This window comes from Micromys minutus (assembly GCF_963924665.1).
Source record: "Micromys minutus genome assembly, chromosome: 22".
Classification (NCBI taxonomy): domain Eukaryota; kingdom Metazoa; phylum Chordata; class Mammalia; order Rodentia; family Muridae; genus Micromys; species Micromys minutus.
The window spans coordinates 46,540,799-46,563,152 of NC_137957.1; the positions used below are offsets into that span (position 1 = coordinate 46,540,799).

Below are 22,354 nucleotides of genomic sequence, written 5' to 3' on the forward strand. Positions count from 1 at the left end.
TATGAGAGGCTTGCCTAACATCAGCCAGTTAATACGTGATAGACAACAGGGCTCAGCAGAGAGACACCCAGGCAGAGAGAGAAAGAGAAAGTATGAGGTTGATGTGAGACCATGGGCACATTCAGCATCCTATAAAGCCCCTCCCTCAGCCAGTGCTGGCACAGGAACAGTCCACTTCGAATGAGAGGTGGGGTACTGACGGCATGAAATAGGTTAGAGCAGTTTCTTCTGAGAATAGTGGGCACAGGCTCACAGTCTTCCTTCCAACAGCAGATCCTGGAAAACTCAGCCAGGGTGAAAGCCATGTTAAGTAAGATTTAGGAAATGCCATTTCAGCTGATTCCTAATTGCACCTTTGTCTCCAGTTGCTCTTTTTTCTTCTTCCGGGTTCATATTCTCGAATCTTCTGTCTGCTTCTGTATGTTTACTTTTTTATTATTATTAATTTAAAGATGTTTGTAAAGCATTTAGCCCAAATGCCTGGCCTGTAAGATGCTCAGCAGAATATACCTTCTTCTTATTCTCTTGAAGTGAATTGCTGCCATGTTATTAAAAAGGGCATTATCTGCATTCCAAATTTGCATTCTCAGATTTGCACAAGTTTGTAGCACAGGGCACTCTTAATAATAAAACAATACAGTTAAAACGGCGTTCCTTCCCCTCCTTCCTCCTGGACCTTCCTTGCCAGGTCTCTGCCACCCAAGCAACAAAGCCCATCCCTTAGGGCACCCACTCTAGCCACCCCACGTTAATCCAGCTTTTCTCTGTGCTGTAAGTAAAGCCTTGGGTGACAGACTGAGCTCTGAAGAGAAAAAATGCAAACCCTTCCTTTGTCTTTCTGTTAAAAGTCTTAAGGTAGAAACGAGCTTTTGCTGACAACACAGGGTTTTGTTCTAGTTCATCTTTTTAAAAATCTACTTTTATTTTACTTTATGTGTGTGGGTATTTTGCTTGCCTGTGTGTATGTGTACCACATGTTTGCTTGGTACCCATGTAGGCCAGAGGAAGGAGTTAGATGCCCTGGGACTGAAGTTATTGATGGTTGTGAGCTGTCATGTGGGTACTTGGAATTGAACTCAGTTCCTCTAGAAGAGCAGCCAGTGCTCCTAACCACGGAGCCATTTCTCCAGTCCCTATTTTATTTTATCTTAAAAATAGCATCTGTCAACCAATTATCCCACTCTCTGTGTATCCAAAATTGGACACCGAGTCCTGTTCCCTACACCATGTAAAACATGTTTATTTCTGTTATCTTATTGTTTTAAAACATCAGAAATTAACTTGTCTAACCTGTTCACTTTTAGCAAGTTCTCGGATTTTTCTTATAAAAATTCTAACCATCATATAAAATGTTAGCCTCTTAGAGAACCTTTGTCAGGTCCTGTTACTTATTCTCTCTCTCTCTCTCTCTCTCTCTCTCTCTCTCTCTCTCTCTCTCACACACACACACACACACACACACACACCACACCTTTGCAAGTTCCAGGTATCCAATTAAAAGGCAATAAATGAATTACTAACGTGCTTGGGATAGGCCATAGTCCAGGCCGCTGTCTACCAATCTTCAGTGGAGAGCTAGGTAGACAGAGCCCAGGCATTGCCTTAAGTTGCTTAAAGTATTCTGCTGTCTCTATAACACCTATTGACTTGAGCGTGAAAAGCTAACTTGCTTGTGGGGCCACACTGCCTGGCTTTGTATTCCTTTTCTTCCTCTCTTCCCATCTTTCCTGTTCCCTTTCTCCCTCTAGCTTTTTTTTTTTTTTTAACCCAGTATATCTGGGCAGGGCAGGCCCTGCCCTAAATGCCAGGTTGGGCCGACTGACACACATCTAGCCTCGTGGGATTTGCGCTCTGGTGTGGGGGAGGGGATAGGCACGGATCAAATCACATTCCTTCCACAATGGGGAATTGCAGATTGAAGTAGGTACCACAAAAACCCACAGTGCACTGAGGGAGCTCACCCAGTCTGGAGTTAACAGCTTCTTTGGATTTGTGTATGAAGACTGAATGTGTGAGTAGTTAGGAAGAGAGAAGATTCTAGTTGGTAGATACAGCAAGGGCAAAGGTTCTGTGCGGCCAGAGACTGTGATGCTTCGGAGAAAATGATTCTATGTCTAGACCAGGACCTGCCAGGCCTATTCCTAGCAAGCTGAACAGAACCAGAGAATGCCTGGTAACAATTCTGACTTTCCGTTTACGAGCAATGAGAAGCCATTTAGCGTTCTAGTGACCAACTGTTAGCGACCAATGCAATGTAATCTGTCTCTGTAGGAGCAATGCAGTCATATACGTGGTCGCTAACGTATACAGTGACAACGGCTGCTGGGTCACCGGCTGAGAACTCCCAACAACTGCCCTGCATGAGGAGTACCCACATGCCTTCTTCCTCTGTCGCACACAGGATACCAGTCTACTCCCACAGAGAGGAGCATGGGTGAGTGACACAGACGGACAGCACAGGGGCTGCCTTCTGGTTAGTCTGCTGCCTGACTCAGTGCCGTTACCTCGCAGAACTGCCCTGTGTAAGCCCCATAACACACAGGTGCAGAGAGCTGGAAAGGGTGCACGGACCCCCAACTGAGCACATCAGGCCCCAAAGCCAAAATTCATCCCTCACTTCCCCTCCCAGCAGGCCCTGCTAAAGCTCCACAGTGTGTCCTTGTCTCTCGGGGTTCCATTTAGAGGTGGCCTCCTCCACCCGTGGCATGGGGGGAGGGGCTCTAGAAGACTGCTCCCAGGCTCCAGGGGTGCTCTGTAACCTGGGTCATTTGTTTGGCCCATGTTGTGTGCAAGCCTAAGAGTTGCTGCTGCTGTGATGGGCAGCCTACACATCCGTTCAGCAGCGCTGCCTGACCTGCAACAGGCCTTGGCTTCACGCGCTGTCTCTCAGGAGACACCAACTTCACTGTGTTCACGGAGCAGAGACGTGAGAAACACCCTTGACATTGAGGAGACCCACTGCCACACAGCGCAGGGAGCCTTGCCTGCAGCTACTCACAGGCCTACAGATTAGCTAGAGAAGCCCCAAAGTAGCCGGGGTGCAGAGGCAGCTCAGGCAACTCCCACATAGGCGGTCCAGCAGAAGGTAGAGAGCTTGAACGTCTCCACAGGCTGGTAGGACAGTATGCGCCCACAGTTCAGATCCCCGGGGACCTCTGCAGGGCGCCCGTTACATAATTATAATGCACTCTTAGGATTGTGTTTCAGATACTCTTGGAATGTACAGGGATGGTAGAGGAGAGACTCCTGTGCCCACAGATCTGGTTCTGATAGACAGTTACAGTAATAGCTGCCTGGGCACGTGTGTATATGCCATTGCCCGAGTGTGAGTGGCTCCAGTAGACCCCTGTGCATCATTTCACAGATGTGAGAGACGGGGCCCGTGTGTAACTCCAGATCGGATTGCCAGAAGTGGCAGAACCTGGCTCCGACCCAGAGTGGTCCCCAATACCTGCTTTGCCTCAGCATGCAGTCCCCTCGGGTTCCTTGCCACCACACCCCAGCAGAAGCCCAAAGGATGTAAAAACACACACAGTCCAAAGGAAAAAAAAAAAAAAAAAAAAAGAAAAGAAAAGAAAAGAAAAAAGAAATTCCCTTCCTGGTTGATTTCAAGGTGTGCAATGAGCTTTTGACACAGTGGGAGGAGAGTTTCTCATTGGGGTAATGTTTTAATCGGAGCCAGCTTCCACTTCCTTAGCACGAGCTTGCCGAGAGTCCTGGGGGGGCGGGCAGAGAAAATCAAGCCGGGGTTCGAAACTCACCACAGCAAGGCCAGCAGCGTAGAGAGGATAGGAATCAAAGAGAAGAAAAATGGGTGGGGTGGGGGTGGGGCACAAAGGAGAAAAAAGTAGTTGAGGCGGCTTTTTAAAGGTGTCAAACTGACTGCTCTTGCGCATTATGACTCACGCTATTCATTGTGCTTGGTGCCTTTTAGGTACACGGGAAGCTATAACTACGGGAGCTATGGCAACCAGCATCCTCACCCACTGCAGAACCAGTATCCAGCCCTGCCTCATGACACAGCCATCTCTGGGCCGCTCCACTACTCCCCTTACCACAGGAGCTCTGCCCAGGTGAGTGTGCGTGTGGGGGAAGTAGTCACACCCAGTCAGGCCAACTAACCACAGTGAGTAAGTCCACTGTGTACGCACCTGCAGGTCCCCAAGGACAGCCCGGCTCACTGCTCAAGTGAATGGCCTACCTCCGGTGCTTGTGATCGAATGGCACTTTCCCTTATGCATCCAAGCTGTTTAACTGTTCTCTTAAGTTCTCTCTTTGACCTCCCTGATGCCAGGATCCCGCTATGTTTCTGTTGGTCCTTTCTAGGCGGCCACTTCACACTGGGCCTCTGTCTCCTTACCCATTACTCCTTTCCCTCAAGGATCTCTACGTCATGATAGCTGGTCCTTGGTTTTCCAAGTGGGCGTAGGTCTGGCTCACAGGAAATCTTAGCCAGAAGCATCCTAAAACGGACCCTCTCTTGATTACTCTCACCCATCATCACTGCCTAGCAAACTGAGCCCTCTATGGCCAGCCTGAGGTAAGGGACGCTGAGAAAGAACCTAGATTTCCACTGTGGGGCATTCTAGTTAGTTATTGTTGTCCCAAGCAGGACTGATCGCTAACTGTATTCAATTGCTTGTTTTGTTTTGAGACAGGGTCTCTCTCTCTCTCTCTGTATAGTCTTGGTTACTCTGAAACTCACGATGTAGACCAGGCTGCCCTTGAACACACTGAGATCCACCTCCCTCTGCTTCCTGAACACTGGGATTGAAAGTGTGTGGCACCACACCCAGACTCAATTCTATATTCTAAACTCTCTTCGTCAGCCTGGCTGTCCTGCCTTAGGCCTTCACGCCTAACCTAAATAATAGCAGGGCCTTCACGGTGACCTCGGTCTCTTAAGCCTGCCCTGTCTACAGCTGGAAACACTGACTCTGGTACTGGATTGTCATCAGGTCAGCTCATTTCCTCAGTTTCCTTCTCTATAGTTGGCTCCTTCCTGGCCAACCCACCCTGTTCCGTGTCAGCAGCTTACAGTATGCCCCGCATCCACTGAGTGCACCAACATCCCTGTCTGCAGACTGCTCCCCAATCTGGGACTCTTTCCTGCTTATCACTGGAACAACATCTTATGAGAGCACCCTCTTCCTTCCTCCAGGCTGTCACCTAGTGCCTGGCACACTGAGCTTTCTCTGTCACACTGCCCACACCCTGTTGACAATGGCACTCTAGCAATCTTAGACACTCTCCTGTGTGTTATCCCAAGCAGGACTGATCTTTTCTCTCTGACTCTGCAGGAGCCCTCAAGCTCCTTTAAGGCAGAGATTGTCTATATCCCCAGGTCACAGTGCACAAAACTCAGCAAGAAGGTCAGTTTACTTCTTCCAAATGCAGGCTCTGTACAGAACACTTTGCATACACTCTGGATAGCCACAGTAGACGAGGAAAGGAGACACAGGGTAATACAGGGATTAGAACCCAGGAAATGTAACTACTTTGGAGCTCCTGAGCACCACCTTCTACTGTCTCGCAGATGTGGCTCTTGCGGTGAATTGGGGGTGGGGACAAAGTAGCTGTAGGCAGGACCAATGGTTGGGGGAGGCTAAGCCTACTTTGCCAGCTCCTGAAGGTTGAGAAGCCACAGGTGGTTTTTGTCTCAAAGAGAACTCTCAGGACCCCCATAGAACAAGCACAAAAGGGGGCTGGTGTGGGCTGGGGCCTTAGAGGGAAGGGCATGAGGGAGGTTGTTATAGAGGCTACATTGCATCAGCCAGCAGCACACAGATTTGCCTGTAAGGGAGACACTAAAGAGAACTATCCATACTCCAAAGGCACTCAGGGTAAACAGGCCTCTATTTTGATTTCCATCCCAGTACCAAGAGGAGCCCTGGTTTAATCCCAAGACAAACCAAGGAGTTGATAAGTCATCACCTGGGGCATTCATTAGAGTACTCTTGACTGCGTCACAGAGATGCCAGCTCCTTAGGTGCCGCCTCTCTTGGGAGTAGAGTCTGTGCTTCTCACTGTGACTCCCTAAACGACCGAGCTGCTGCCTGGGTCACACTCACACAGTCTAGGCATTCATTCATTCATTCATTCATTCATTCATTCACTCCTTCCTTCCTTCCTCAAGTTGCTGCTGAATGCCTGTTTCTTGCTTCCGGGAATATTGTAGGCAGCCGCACTATGCATTGGGAGCTACACTCCAGGGAGACTGCATCACAAAGCCACTGTTTCTGGTCTTATCTTCCTTCCTTCTTTACTGCTTCATGCCCCAGGAAATTTCAGGAGCTCCTTTTGGGGTGGTGGGTGATATTTTTAAAACCATCACCATAAAAAGAAGCCAAGTTACCCTCAAAGCCCACAGAGACCCTGGTGATTAAAGATAAGTCTGCTGTGTCCGCTTTGGAAGCCACAACGGTACCCAACTAGAGTCTTTATCAGTCAATAGCTGGTCTTATAGAAGAGGCCAAGAACTAAGCTATTGTCAACAAAAAAGCCCTGTTTATCTTTTTTTCCCATTTATTTATTCTCTCATTTTATATCCTGATTGCTGTTCCAAGCTCCTTCTGTCTTCTCTCACACAGTCCCTCCTCCTATTTCCCCTTCTTTTCTCCTCTGAAGCCCTCCTGGGTACCCCCTCACCCTGGCACAACAAGTCTCTGCAGGGCTAGGAAGCCTTCTATATCTACATGAGGTCCAAGCCCATCTTTTCTTGTGGCTTTCACACAAAGACATTTGACACTGTACCATCCCCATCACACATGCACATGAACACATAGACAAGCACAGACAGACAGACAGACAGACAGACAGACAGACAGACAGACACACACACACACACACACACACACACACACACACAATACCTTGTGGTTCATGGTTTCGTTAGTCTCTATTTGTAAAGTGTGGTAAATTTAATTATATTGTATCTGTGCCCAAATTGGGTGAGGTCAGTATTGAAAATGTCTAGGGAAGGTCCAGTCCAAAGACAAAGCATCTTTTGTTTTATTTTCCATTAACATTTAAAGAACTTGCACCTCTAGGCAATTTGAAATAGATGGGCCCATTCGTTCCCATAACAACCTCAGGAAGACAGCGTTTTTCTCCTGTTCTTAAAGATGAAGCAGCAGCCACAGAAAGCTATGTGACCCAGCCAGCAAAGCAGATGTGAACACAAATTCTCCAACTCTCAACCACAGCCCCATGCCAATAACTGTGTTGGGGGCGGGCAGCAAAGCCTAGAAATTGGTGCAAATATTCTCAATAAATGCCCAGTTGTTTGTGTGTGTGTGTGTGTGTGTGTGTGTGTGTGTGAGAGAGAGAGAGAGAGAGAGAGAAAGAGAAAGAGAGAGAGAGAGAGAGAGAGAGAGAGAGAGAGAGAGAGAGAGAGGAAGGACATATGCACATCCAAGTTCTTCGATTTAAGGTTAAGTTATGCAAGGCTGAAACCCATTGTAGCCTTGAGTAGTCTTAGCACCCCAGAGCAAAGAGATTAAGCAGTTCCAGTCCCTGATGAAATAGGTTCATGGGAATGAGGAAGAGGTAGGTCTAAACTGAAAAACATTAGTGTTCTTAAAGAAAAGTACTTGGTTTTCAGCTCAAGAATGCCTGCGAGTTAACTCCTGTTAAGCTGGCCTGAAAGAACCATATGTCCAAGGACTGTGGTCTTCCCAGGCCTCCCAGCACTTCCATGATCAAAGTCATCTGAATTCTCTTGCTCTTCACAGAGAATATGTGCAAGCTTGCTGACAGTACTCATTGGGGCAGCATGTGCTTGCCTATGGCCTACACAAAGGTCGACCTCCAGGCCGACTTGAGTTCTTAGAACTGCTGAATTAGTGGAGAAATAACTTCTGTGCCCCAGTCAACCCCTGCCCATGCAATCTTACCCTGTCAGCAACCATAAAAGTGAACAGGGTCCCATGAGTCACGTGATCAACCAACATCTACATGGCTAGGAATGCACTCAGCTCAGACAGCAAAGCAGCTCCTCGTGCTCATCTGAATGGCCAAGAATGACATGACCAGTCTTCATCTGTCTGTCTCCAACCACACACAGCCAGGGCTGCTACCAAGTTTTCTTAGGCTATTCCACCTTGGGGTGGCATCTTGGCCTAGAGTAAAGGAACACACCATACACACACACACACACACACACACACACACACACACACACACATACACACACAAAACGAGGAAGACAGCCCAGTAAAGCCCTTGCTTTGTAAGCACAATGCTTGAGTCTGTTCTCTAGAACCCATGTAAAAGAACGCTAGATGTAGTATAATGTGTTTATAACCCCAGGACTGGGGAGACAGAGACAAACAGATCCCTGGGACTCAGTGGTCCTGAGTAGTCAGTCTACTTGGGTAAGTTCCAGGCCAGTAAGAGACCCTGTCTTAAACAACAACAACAACATGGAGACAGCAGTAAAAGAAAACACCTGAGGTTGTTCTCGGTCTTTTTTTTTTTTTTTAAGATTTATTTATTTATTTTATTTATATGAGTACACTATTACTCTCTTCAGACACACCAGAAGAGGGCATCAGATTCTGTTACAGATGGTTGTGAGCCACCATGTGGTGGCTGGGAATTGAACTCAGGACCTCTGGAAGAGCAGTCAGTGCTCTTAACTGCAGAGCTATCTTTCTAGCCCCTGTTGTCTGGTCTTAACACAAACAGGTACACACATGCAGACATGTGCCACATATGTATATGTGCATGCTCGAATACCAATCAGCTGTAATGCTGCAAAGCCTTTGAGTGCAGAGCTTATTTCCATGGGTTCAAATCCCAGGCATGCCTCTAATTCTGAGCTTCAATTTATTCATCTGGAAAATAAAATGAATTATAATATAATATGATATCTACAGTATGCAGTAATACTTCACAGGAACAGTGGCCATGCTCAGGTAATTAATCCAGAGTAAAATAAAGTCTGGCTCATAGTTAATACTATTTGCATTTCTCATTCGCCTTTGTCATCCACTCACCTGGCTCTACAGAGGCAAGAGCCAGGTCTTTCTGCTCACACCCCCACAGTCCCGGGACCCAGCACAGAACTGGTCCTTTGTGACTTTCCAGGATGTACTCATCAATGAAATGAATGTCCTTGTTTGGGCACTAAGTTGTTATGTGGCCCCAAGCAGGCCATTGTCACCACTTATGAAATAAGCATTGGGACCCTTCAATCAGCCACCGAGTCTCTTGTGATCACTAATAGAACACAACCCTATGCCCCTCCAAAATGGAGAACACTAGCGAAGGCCAACAAATTTTGAAAACTTACAGCATGGTTTCTAGGTGGCTTCTCATCAGTTTATTTAATATTGACCTGAAGCACTCAGTAGGTGTGGACTGTCTGACAGTCAAGAGGAAACCTGGTGGGGGCCGTGGTTGGTGGGCCTTTGGGACAGTGAGAGGCGCCTTTCATAGGAAATGGTCTGTGCTCCTGGCCACCTTTCACCCCCTGCCCAATGGCAGAGCATGTGGTGAGCGGCGGGGGTGAGATGATGGCCTCACTCTGCCCTGTCCTTGTGCAGGAAAGCTGGCCCCTGGACTGGGGAGCTGTGTCCCAAAATAGACTTCCTAATACAGTTCCAAAGAGGCCAAGAGTCAGTCACAACCAAGATGGACTTACAACATAGCCTCTAGATGACTACTTTACACATACACATACACACACACACACACACACACACTCACACACACACACACACTCACACACACACACACACACACACACACACACACTCACACACACACACACACTCACACACACACACACACACACACACACACACACACTCACACACACACACACACTCACACACACACACACACTCAGGGAGAGAGGGAGAGAGAGAGAGAGACTGGTAACTTCCTGTCATGGGCACTCCACAAAGGCTCCCTTATTCTGTCCTGAGTTCTTGACACCCCAGAGTTTGTACCCAGCATGCTTAAGGGCCTTGCATGAAGCCAGATGTGAAGTGTGAAAGGTGAGGTGGATGCTACTGGACAGCCTCTCTACTTTCAGCAGACTACACAGAAGTCTTCATTGGTCACATTAATCATTAGGTCCAGGCAGTAGGCACTTCGCCTATCTTGCCTCTCAATGGTCTCTTACACCAGGGGGTAAGCGGTCACTGACTCATTTGCAATTAGCTGACCTAATGGGACAGAATTTTCCGTGCTGGTAACAGAATTGTATTGTCACACTGGAGATATTTTGAGCCAGTCTCATTTCCAGGCAGTTGCTCTTTTGCATCTGTGACACAACCTCTGGACACAGCTGTTCTGTGAGGGTCCTCAATGAGGCACAGCTACACTCTCTTGAGTTTGGTGGGAAGAGTTCCAGGCCCGTACTGTGACATTTTACCTACCCGAGCCAAGGTCACAGGGGACTGGGTCAGAATCAGGAGGCTTCCAGTGACCTGGGTCAGCATTCCAAGGCCTAGCTCTGTAGAGGAGGAAGGAGCTCAGTGAGGAGGATGTGTGTGGTTGGGAGTGGTAGGTAGGCCACTCAGGCCAGTCAGATCGATACTGGGGAAATCTCGCTACCCAGGTCTGGGTTTTTACCATGTTCGGTGACACCAGGCACAGTTCCTACTTTTCCCATTTCTACAATATGCATTTAGATCCCAGGACCCTAGAGGTTCTTTCTGTCAGGAATGTCCCAGGGTGTGTTCACCAAATATTAGGTGCCAGCCTCTGTGCCAACTTTGGGGAACACAGGATGAACACAACAGGGAGCACCTGAATATAAGCCAGTGGGAAGAAGCTGCCAGGCAGGGCGGAGATGGCGGGCGTTTGGCTTCTTGAGACAGGATGTCCAGAAATGTCATGCTAAGGAGCGATGTTTGAGCTCAGAGCTGGAGCATGGGGAAAGGGCACGAGGTGGGAACTGGGCAAAATGCTAGTTTAGGAAGAAATGTATGCAAAGGGAGTACCCTGGGTAAAAACTGGAACCTCTACACCAGCAAAAGTCCTGAAGAGACCTGTGCTGGGGACAGCATTGTTGGGACAGCATTGTTGGGATTTCTTAGTACTATCTTTTTAGTACACCTGGGATCTTGATTTTCTTTCTTTCTGAGAGACTCTATCTACAGGCCTGAGGGCCCACGTTCACGCCACTCGGATGGTGTCGTGTGGGTCCTCTTCTGTTGCACAGCACATTGGCCTGCACCGGGGCTGCAGGTCTGATTTGGGATTATGAAAGCTTTGGCATGCTCTGTGCAGTCTCCTTGGCAACAGCACTTGGTCTTTCTCCCTGGAGTTCCCAGACACCCTCTTTCTGAACTGTTCTTTTCGTGCGCGGCAGCTGTCCTTTGCGGTGTAGGGCATGTGGTCCTACCTGAGCGCTCCCTGCTCCAGCTGGGACCCCTCTTGAGCTCTGAGTAGCTGGTGCTCTCCCTGTATTTCAACCCTCCTCTCTGTCTCCTGCTTCCTGCCCCCGGGATTCAGCTCCAAGAGGCAGAGGGGCTCCTTTGCCCGCCTCTGGGGAACAGCCAATGTTGTCACCAGCATCTTCTGCTGTCTAGGTTTCAGCCTGTCTGTCTCCCTCACAGGAGGCAGCCTCCCACCTAATCCCTTGGGGCTTCACTCTCCAACTGTCAGGGAAGACAGATGGAGAGCAGAAGAATTCACACACCTCCTCACTGCCCTTGTCATCCCTGTTCGTTGGCTCCTGTTCTTGTTGGCCCTCAGCTGAGCAAGGGCATATTTGAGCTGACTGGTCTGCAAATGTGAACTCTCAAAGTCTTAGCTCCTCCCCTTCCGCCCTTCTGACCATCCTAACAGGGCCAGTTTGCAGAGAGGTCCTGACAATGAAGACCCTCTCTCATCCCCAGTCCTTTCTAGAGAGTCTTCCCTGCTGTCTCTGCCAACACCTGTTCCTTGGTCCGACTTGCCCCCAAAGTACCCCTCTCCTGCCTACCCCCCAAGCCTGTCTCTTCTTGACTCCTTCCTCTGTGTTGCACAGAGCCCAGTAATTTACCATTTCCTCCTTGCTTAGCTTCCAGGACTGCAGCAAATGTGAACCTAAAAGAAAGATGTTCCTTAAATGACAGGCACTAATGATAACCCCTGAAGCTGCTGGCTTTGCTTTCTCTTCCAAAGCCTGTTTTTAGGCTGCAGTTCATGATTGACTTCAGCTGTAAAATGCTATTTTTAATGTCATTGTGTTTTACCTGGGAGTGCTGTTCTCTTGGGCTGATAGAATAGGACTTATCACGTCTCCATAGGGAACAGCAGAATTCACGCCCATGCAGCAATCACACGCCACTGGACACCCTTGCTAGTGTGTTCACACAAAGGCACACCCACCACTGTCACCACCCACCAACACCCCCCCCACCTCCAGTATTCCTAGTTGGGGATGGTCCTCCCTTTGGATTTGAGAATATTACAGCCAGTCACTGGTTTGTGAGAGAAACAGCAGCCTGACTCTGGCTCTGAAGACCTTCATGACTTTCCCACTGATTGCTTCCTTGGACCAAAGTTTGCTCTTGCTCACTGATTCCTTGCCATCAACTCCCAAGAATAGTATCTTGAAATGTTTTCGCTTAAATAAGATTGCTGTTGGGTGCACATAACTCGGAGCTAACTTTAATTTTGTGGACTTTCTTTCTCCTCCACAAGTACCCTTTCAATAGCCCCACTTCCAGGATGGAACCTTGTTTGATGAGCAGTACTCCCAGGCTGCATCCTACCCCAGTGACTCCCCGCTGGCCAGAGGTGCCAACAGCCAACGCATGCTACACAAGCCCATCTGTGCATTCCACGAGGTATGGAAACTCTAGTGACATGTACACCCCCCTGACCACGCGAAGGAATTCCGAGTATGAGCACATGCAACACTTTCCTGGCTTTGCTTACATCAACGGAGAGGCCTCCACTGGATGGGCTAAGTGACTGCTTTCATAGAATCCATATTTAATATTAATAATTAATAATAATAATAAACCCAGTACCCACCCTCCAGAAGACTTTATCTCAATACATCCTAACTTGTGGGCTGACCCTAAGCACCCATTCTCCTAATGAACAAGAGGATGTTCAACATGGAATGAATAGACATTAGTTCAAAAACAGGACTCACTAAAAGTCAGTGCGATTGGGTTCCCGTAGCCAAGCCAGACTTGACTGTTTCTTTAGAGCACTATCTTGGGCAGGCTGACCTGTGCCTTTCCCCTCTGTTCCATGACCTTGCATGGTGACTACTCCCTGTAGGGTACTCATTTTCTTGTTGACAAAGCTCTTTAGTCTTGAAGGATGGAGACTGGAGCCAGAATCTGGTTTGTGTTCTTGGACGGGCACATAATTTACCAAGAGCATTCACCTCACAGCCCGTCTGTCACCTCACTGTACAGTTACCAGCCCTCAAACATGTTATCCACATCCCTACTTTCTGGTGAGGTCATTACTGCTTCCTGGAGTCCCTGGAAGTTCCTGAAAATACTAAGCTCCCTGCTAAGTTCCACTTGCACCTGCCATAGCTCCTGCATTGTCCTGGACTGTAAGCACTGTTTTTGAGGGGCCGAGAGGCCTGTTATATATTGCCTTTAGTTGATTAATGTCTGTAGGGACCAGTTCTTCTATGAACAAGGATTTGTCCTAAGTTTGCACAATGGCATCAGCAAAAGGCAGGAGAGGATTTTCTTAAGTTCTGTGAGAAATGTGGATTTATGGCACTAAAAACTGTCCTCTGCTGTGTTACTTTGTGAAGCTGGACGGATCAAAATTTCACTTAACAAGCACCAAGTGTGAAAACAACTGTCTGGTTTCTCCATAAGACTAGAATACTTTCCGACACTTTGCTAGAAAAAAAAAAATTCAAAGCTGTGCCTTTGAGTCTATACTATACTGTGTATGTGTGGAAATAAAAAAATGTATTGTACTTTGGGAAAATTTTTTCTTAGGTATTTTTTTTGTCAGATTTGTAGCTATTTGTGAGGTTTGTTAGAAATTAACATAGGTTTTCTTTCTGTATTATAAGATGCACCAAGCAATTATGGTGGACCTATTACCCTATGGGTAAGAAATAAATGGAAATATGACATCGGATGTTTTAGCAAATGTTCTGTAAATAAAATGTTTGATCACACCACCCAGTGTGATAATCATGTCTACAGCTAAAATGGAAATAGTTTTATCCGTACAGTTGTGCAAGATATGGATGGTTTCACACTCAAATAAAAAGTATTGAAATGACCAGCTTCTGTTTTTCATTTGCATTTCATATGCCGGGTGTGTGTCTCCAATATGAATAATACCCCTAAATTCCTGGGGTATGAGTAACCAGAACAAAACTAAAAAGTCTTGCTGGGTGTGATGGTACATAGCTAGGATCCCAGCACTGGGAAGATAAGGGTAGGGGATAGTGAGTTCAAGGCCAGCCTGCATCCTGTCTCTATAAATAAATAAATAAACAAACAAATAAATAAATAAATAAATAAATAAATAAATAAAGAGACAAAAGCCTTGAATGACTGTATGGTTTTGTTACTCAGTTCCCTACCAACTTGTCCTGACTCACACTGATGGAGTGCGTACAGATGAAGGTTTGTAGAGGACTTGTTCTACAAACTGGGATGTGCCCTATGCTTGTCTGATGGCTTCTCTTAGTAAAAGGCAAATGCTTTCAGCTCTTGCAGGGACCATTCTCCCTCAGTCCCAGCATCAGTAAGACCTCCCCTGGCACTTTTCACTAGTCCCAGCATCAGCAAGACCTCCCCTGGCACTTTTCACTAGTCCCAGCATCAGCAAGACCTCCCCTGGCACTTTTCACTAGTCCCAGCATCAGCAAGACCTCCCCTGGCACTTTTCACTAGTCCCAGCATCAGCAAGACCTTCCCTGGCACTTTTCACTAGGCTTTAATGACCATGGGTGTGAAGATATCAAGTGCACAGGCTTCAGTGAGAGTAACAGAGCAGTAACATTACTGAGTTCCTGACAAGAATGAAGTTCTCCTCCAGCACAGCCTTTCAATTCTGGGGCTGAAGGGAGCAGGATAGAGAAAAGAAAATGGTTTCATTTTGCCCAGATGTTAAGGATCTAGGAGCTGAGAGAGATTCAGAAGGCATAGACTTGCAGAAACCTATGCAGCAGTGACTGTGTGAACCCGAAGGTATGAGAATGTGACAGCTTAATTTGCATTCTGAAAGAATTTCTTTTTAAAGCCAAGCCCTTGCATGCTATTACATAACATGTTTATACCTGTGAGCTGGTTTTAAGATGGAAATTATTTATGTTATACATAGCCTCCCCTTAAATATATTCAGCCGTGTTAGTCTACAAAAAAAGCACATAGATGTTGGATCTCATTCTCCCATGGTAAATTAGTTTGACCTTTTGTCCACAACCCATTAGCTTTATATGATGAAAGCAAGAGAGGATGAAGGGAAATTTGACTTCAGCCACTGTTGAGAATAACCCTCAGGATGACCAGCCTTACTTGCCTCTCAGACTTCAAAGTGCTGTATCAACAGAGGTGTGGTAAGTCTGACCTTTATCTTAATGAGTACAAAAACCAAAACAAAAGCCTACAAAGCAACAACAAACCCAGGCCATTATCAAATTCTCTAGCCAGGTAACAAGATAAACAACACCCCGTTTACAAATAACAGCCAAAGCTCATTAGCTGCTCAGGTGAAAACTCATCACCATTAACAAGAACCTGAGGCCAAGAGCTGGAGAAAGGGCTCCATGACCTTCCCAAGTGAGCAAACGTGCTCTGGTGACCTCACAACACAACCAGGAATGAGTGATACCTGCAAAGAAGCCACCTGGGCACAGGGCAAGTGGGCAGAATGCATCCTCTCCAGTGTTCAGGGCACCCATCTCCAGGAGCTAAGGGCACACTTTGTGTTCCCAACTGTTCTGAAACATTCACCACAAGAGAGGGGAACAGCTCCGGCTGTTAGGGGGCAGGACTCAATGTACTCTTTCTGGTGGTTCCTCTCTAGTCAGCAGAGTGTGGATGGGGAAGGTTGGTAACTGGGAGCGGGGCCAGTCACTTGTCAGAGAAAAACAGAAGAGTTTGGCAGTGGGGCTTTCTCTTGAAAGGGCCTCTGGCAGCTTGAGGCTGGCTGAAGTTATGAACCTCAGTCAGGATGGCTCAACCACACTGCAGCCCCGTGGCATCCCTAGCATTTGTCCTGCTGTGCTGTGTCCTTTGCCAGGTCTGTAGTCATCCCAGATCTAGATAGAAAGAAAACGTGTGGCCCCTCAGAGACCGCAACCCGTGCAAACGCAGAATGTCTGCCACTGAGTAAGCCCAACCGTGGGGTTAAAGGCCCAGATATTAGGGTAGCCATTGCTTCCCCGTTATATAACCCTGGATGAATTACCTCCTAGCCCGGGCTTAAAACAGGCATGTTAACTGGCGCTGAGATTTCAGATCAGGGTGTTTATGCTGAAAACACAAGGCCTTTGGGAACAAACAGTCAGGCTAGATGGGCATCTGGGAGTGATTCAAGAAGGCAGTTGCAGGGAGAAGATACTGGTTTCTCCAGCCGGTACCAACACACAGACTGAGATCCATGCCTGCAGGCTCAGCTGGCACACCTGCCCATCAATTCCAGAGACTCCTCCGCTGCCTCCCGTCCACCCTCCTTTTCCCAACAGGAATCTTTGGCAATTTTCCCGTTTTCAAAACTGGCTTTAGATTTATCAAAATGGCTGCCGGGAAGCTGGAGACGGATTGGGGAGCCTCGGGTCTCACGGTTCCTCTCATTGGCAGATGGCAAGATTTTACAATATTAGACCCTGGGAAAGGGCATAGCATAACCCTGCTATTATTATAGGCAAAAGGGGAAAGGAGGAGTTGCCATGGGTCTCCTAGGAGGAAAGAGCTCTGAAATTGAATAAGATTTATTGAGAGCTGAACAAATGTCTCAAATATGGAAATCATCAGAAGCTAAAAAACGTAAAAGGGGTATATTCTTATTGGCTTGGTCTTATTAATGTGAAGAGGTGAATGAGGCCCAATCTTGGTCCCACCAAAGACAGGCTCTAGCAGGGACATTCCTTTCTAGAAAGGCTGTGACTTGGTGTGTCAGTGGATGTACTACTATGACCGAGGCCCTCTACCTCGAAGCTCTTAAGATTCAGGGAGCTACTTTCCATGAGTTTGGGATTTCTTTCTTTCTCTTCCCCTACAGGGTTCCAGAATATCTAGACAGGCGAGCCATTAACTATGTAAAATGGGCACTTCACCACAGCCCACACTGCACTGGTGTCCTCAGCAGACACATCTTCCCCTCTCTGCTAGGTTCTCCATCTACACCAGCTCCCTGCCGCTTTGCATTTCTCTTCTAACCTAGGACTTGTGGGCTCTGGTTCCTTGGCAATCTCCCAGGCTCCGCCAGCCTGGACACTGCCCTTGGGGATTCCTCTTGTTCCTCGGAGGTCAGAGCCTTTTGTTGCTTCCTTAACCTCCTTCCTGAGCTCCTTCCCACTCTCTTCCTGCGCCCCAGAACCCCTCCCAACCCAACCACCCCCACATTTTGCTGCTGCTGGTGTAGGTGGGGCAGAAGGCGTGGGCCGAGGAGCTAAGAGCTGTTGCTAGGAAGGGAATGTGGGTGGTGAGAGGGGGTGGGTGGGAGAAATAGGACTCCCCAGTCTTCCGCCCCCCCCCCCCCTTCTCATTAGAAACGCTTCAAGAGCTAACGCCGTTCTTTGAGATCTATTATGGAAAAAAAAAAAATCAGGTCTGACCATGACAGCGGGGGTGAGAAAAATCAGCCTGAGAGGCAGCTGCAGGACCAACCGACGGATGGTATTATTTATAATGGTTTCATGGAGAAGCCTGAGAAAAGCTTGAGATACGTTCATTCTCAAAAACCTACCAAACCGTGCCCCTCTGAAGGTTGGTATCCAAGACGTCCTGGCACGAGCCTAACCTCGAGGACAACAGCCATGAGTGGTCTCTGAAACACACCTATCCTATTGCTTGGGGTCTGCTAGGTACCAGGCATATCAGATACCCACGTTATCACTTCCCTGCCCGGCGGTGGTTCCCACACTCGACTTCACCCCCTTGTTCAAGGGCACACAGCTGAAAGGGCAGCAGCGATCTGTACCCGCGGGTCCATCCAGGGTCCTTCTACAGCACACTGCCTCCTTCCTGTCTCCCTTTGTTTCCACACCACCCTACCCTGTTGCTCTCCTCTAAGCAGCTTTGCGGCGTTTAAATCAAGCGTGACTGAGGTAATACAGCCTACGGGGCTCCAACAGACATTCAGGAGTTCTGGGAAACTGTGCTCATTAAACCAAGGCAGTTCCTAAACGGGACTCCATTCCTTCCCCTCCACCCGAGGAGACACGGTACAAGAACGGCAGCTTTTCCGGTGTGTTTTCCAAGGAACGCATGGCTAATACAAGAGCAAGGGCCGGGGTTTGGTTATTCTATAAAGAAACGGGCAGAAAGGAAATCAATAATGTTTTTCTTGTTTTTGGTTTTTTGGGTTTTTTTTCCTTTTAAATCAGGTCTCAGGGGGATTTTTATTACGTTAAAAAAAAAAAAAAAAAAAAAAAAAGCGCCACAGGGAAGGAGCAATGAGCCAAGCACTCACTAGAATGAAGTCATTGGGGTGTGGGGGGAAGTAGGAGAGGGCTTGGCTACCTCTTGCTGTTAAGGTCACTACCCTTTGACAGAGGTGGCCTCTGACCTCCACAACCCTACAATTCTATTTTGACTGATCCTGAAACCCATGAAATTCAGATGTAGGCCCTGCCCAGAAGTTGAGATAAAGCTGACTAATATGGGAAAAGCTCCCGGTATGTGCCCCCAGCTGAAAGGAGCTGGCAGTTCTTTGGCCAGGGATGCAATTTATTCTGCCCTGCTCCTTTCAGGGAAATGCTAATCCTTCATAGGCTACTGCAGGGGAAGACTTAAATGTGTTGATGATGAATGACAATAACCCTTTGTCCACTGCTGCTTCCTCCTAGGGTTGAACCTTAAGAGTTTAATCAAATGTTGGTAAGTAAATTAATGCTTTACTGCAAAAGGAGGTGCTGGGAGGAAGGGTTTGTGAGAATGTATTTCCTCTGACATGTGAATCTCAATACACTTAATTGCAAGGGCATTGGTTTGAAGAGGTTGAAAGAGTGCTTTAGACTCCTTATTTACACACACACACACACACACACACACACACACACACACAGGAGACAGGCTCACTGTCTCAAAACTGTATGGTAGCATGTAGTGTTAAAGAAGCTAGTTACTTTAAAGCCATACAAACCCAACAGTGTATTAGGGTTTTCTTTCTTTGAAAACTAAGGCAGCAGCAAGCCAGTCCAGACCCCACAGTGGGTACTGTTCTCAGCCCCAACATTGGGCAGCTCACAACTGCCTGTGACTCCAGTTCCAGTGGATCTGACATCTCGGCCTTGGGTCATCTGTATGCACACGTGCACACGTGCCCGCCCACCTACACTTATACACATAATTAGAAATATCAGAAGCAGCGGAAAAACAAAAACTGGAAACACAATCCTGAAGATTCAGAGTGTCCTTTTAAGCACACTCTCCCTCCCATTTTAGTCCAGCTAATACTGGGCACGGTCACTCCATGCCAAGTCCTATATGCTGGCCACGATGACAGCCATCTCTTTTAACCCTTGAAACGTTCCACAAAATAGGTCCAGTTATTCCCATTATAGCTGAGCAAATCAACATCCCAGGAGTGTGAGCCAGGGCCTTAATGCCCAAAGACAGAGTGAACATTCATGAAAGGCTTTTTGGCTTTCAGGTTTTCAGTTGGTTTTGAGAAGGGTGTCAAGGCGTTTGACAAACCATCAGCTTTCTGAGAACGTCGCAGTGAGCTGGGAGTGAAGACTCCGTTCTCCATCTCCTAGTCTATCTGTCCACAGACAGTTCTGCGCTGTCACCCAGAGGGCTGGATTTTCCCAAGAGGAATGTGTATGGGATTCCAAGTCAAGAAGCTGCAAACAGAGCTGACCAACATTCCAGGACGTGGGTAAATAGAGAGTCCTGAAGGGCAGGGCCCATTTCCTGTGCTAAATGTGTACGCAGTGTAGATCAATTATAGGTGTATTTGCCAATGACTAGGGGTACAGGCTCACATGAACATATTACGGAGACTAGTATCTGTCATACATTTAAGCTGTATGTGCCACCGCATGTGGAGGTCAGAGGACAACCTGTACGAGTTGCTTCTCTCCTTCCACACTGTGGGATCTTGGGATCAGGGTATCACACTTGGCAGCGTTTCTTCCAGTATTTGTCTCACCAAGATTTGCTGTAGCAAACTTCCTCCAACAAAGCTTTCCTGATTACCCCTCTGCCCACCGCTTCTGTTGATTTGGACAGTAATTATGTTCAGTTTCCTCCTTATCACTAAAAAGAACTCATTTTCTGTTTGGTTGCTTCTTGTATCCGCCAAGGATGGTGTCATTGTTTTTACTTGTTTTTGTTTTGTTATGTCGTCTAACACAATGTGATGTTTTCAAAAAAAAAAAATGGAAAATATCTCTCAAAGGAGCAAGATATACTAATTAACTTGCTTTGACTCCATTCTTTATTTAAAAATGGAAACTGGGAACTCATTTTGCCAGATTATTCATATTTGTCAAAAAAAAATGTTACATGGACAGGGTTTTAGAATGGCCACCCCAAAACTAGTTCACTGGGTGATCTTCTAAAAATATCTATTCACTGTTGCTTTTATTGCTAACTGCTGTTTAAATCAACTGGGAAGTTTTTAAAATGCCTCGTACCCAAGCTTTAGCATAGAAAGACTGAGCTGATCTTCTCGAGTGTCCACACAATTACAGGACAGGTAATTTCCACACCCCCTCTCATGTATATGCATATGAATATGCAAATGTGGTTTTGTTTTAGAATCACAGATTTCTTTTAGTATAAGATCTAAAACAAGATCCAGGCCAATCCTGGTTTCTGAAATTGAAGACCCTGGATGAAGAGAGGACTAAGTGTCTGCCCTACACAGGGAGGTTGTGGTTGCCAAGTGACTGACTGGTCCTATCTTGAATGAATGGAATTTTCTGAACTCCCATTCTGGAACTATACAGAACTGTTTGGTTTCTAAATTTCTGCCTCTAAGGAATATGGACAAAAAGTATGACAGGTAGAGTGGAAGAGTTGGATTTTAGGAACTGTCAGTTCTCGGAGCTCCTTTAAGACTTTTGGTTGCCACTTTTCAAATACCCCATTGCCATGACAAAAGAAAATTCTACAGCAGGTTATATCAAGTCCAAAACAAACAAGCATAAAAAACCCACCATCCCCCCCCCCCAAAAAAAAAAAACAACAACCTAGTATCTATTTGTAGGTCTTTTGATTGGCCCTTATTCAAAAGGCTACAGGCATCTTGATATCAGAAGTTGGAGTACACTTGTTTCTAAATGCTACTATTTACTAGCAGATTTGTTCACCTATGATCAATGATAACGCCTCAAACTTTGCCTATTTTTTTTCAGTTATTGTAAAGGTTAAGTCAGATAATTTATGCGGAAATATTTTGAGGCTAGCAAAGCACTATATATTCACATGCACAGAAAGTATTGTATGAGTATCTCTCAAAAGTGATGGATTTTAAGTATTTGTTGCATTGGTTTTTGAAATTCTAAATACTAATTCCTTAGTACCATGCCACCTACACAGTAAGAGAAACTGGGTTTAGTGCTCGCAAGACTTTCCAGTCACTGAAGGTATCACATACCCAATATTCACTGAAGGTATCACATACCCAATATTTAAGGACATAAAGTGAGCGTGTCTAGGCTCTAGTCCCAGAGTCTACACTTAACTATTGACTTTGGATAAGTCACTTAATTTTTCTGGGACTAGTGTCTCGTCAGTGGTTAAAGAATGACCTGAGTTAGTCAACGAGACTTTTGTTCATAAAAATCAGAATATAAACACTTAAAAATCATTAGAAAACAATTTCCTAAGCTATTGATTCATTCAATGCTAGATTTTTCTTTTCCTTTTTAGAAATACAGAATTGGAGCCTAAAAGCATAGCCTATTTCTGCTACACAGATATTTCAAAGATGTGTAAGAGTCCTCATTTTTTTTTAAAGAAAAATATCTTTACTGGAATGCTTTCTACTTATTCTCTTCAGGAGGCCTTGACTACTGTACTGGATGGTTTTATGTCATCTTGACACAAGCTGGGGCCATTAGAGAGAGAGGAGTCTCAGTTGAGGAAGTTGAGGAAATGCCTCAATAAGATCCATTGGTAATGCATTTTCTCAGTTAGTAATCAATGGGGAAGGCCCATTCCACTGTGGGTGGTGCGGCTCTGGGCTGGTGGTCCTGGGTTTTATAAGCAGGTTGAGCATAAAGCAAGCCACA

The 22,354-nt window shown here is 46.6% G+C and overlaps 1 protein-coding gene across 2 annotated transcripts in view; it reads left to right on the forward strand.

The window, feature by feature from the left end:
* RFX4 (regulatory factor X4) overlaps nt 1-12,918 on the forward strand; it is a gene marked incomplete at both ends in the record, with an annotated part of 143,313 nt that extends 130,395 nt beyond the window's left edge. For both annotated transcript variants that reach the window (XM_080935058.1, XM_080935059.1), the window contains 3 exons: nt 2,272-2,434; nt 3,935-4,073; nt 12,646-12,918. In XM_080935058.1, coding sequence (XP_080791184.1) covers nt 2,272-2,434; nt 3,935-4,073; nt 12,646-12,918 — 575 coding nt within the window. The remainder of the gene's footprint in view (nt 1-2,271; nt 2,435-3,934; nt 4,074-12,645) is intronic.
* Nucleotides 12,919-22,354: the final 9,436 nt, after the last annotated feature.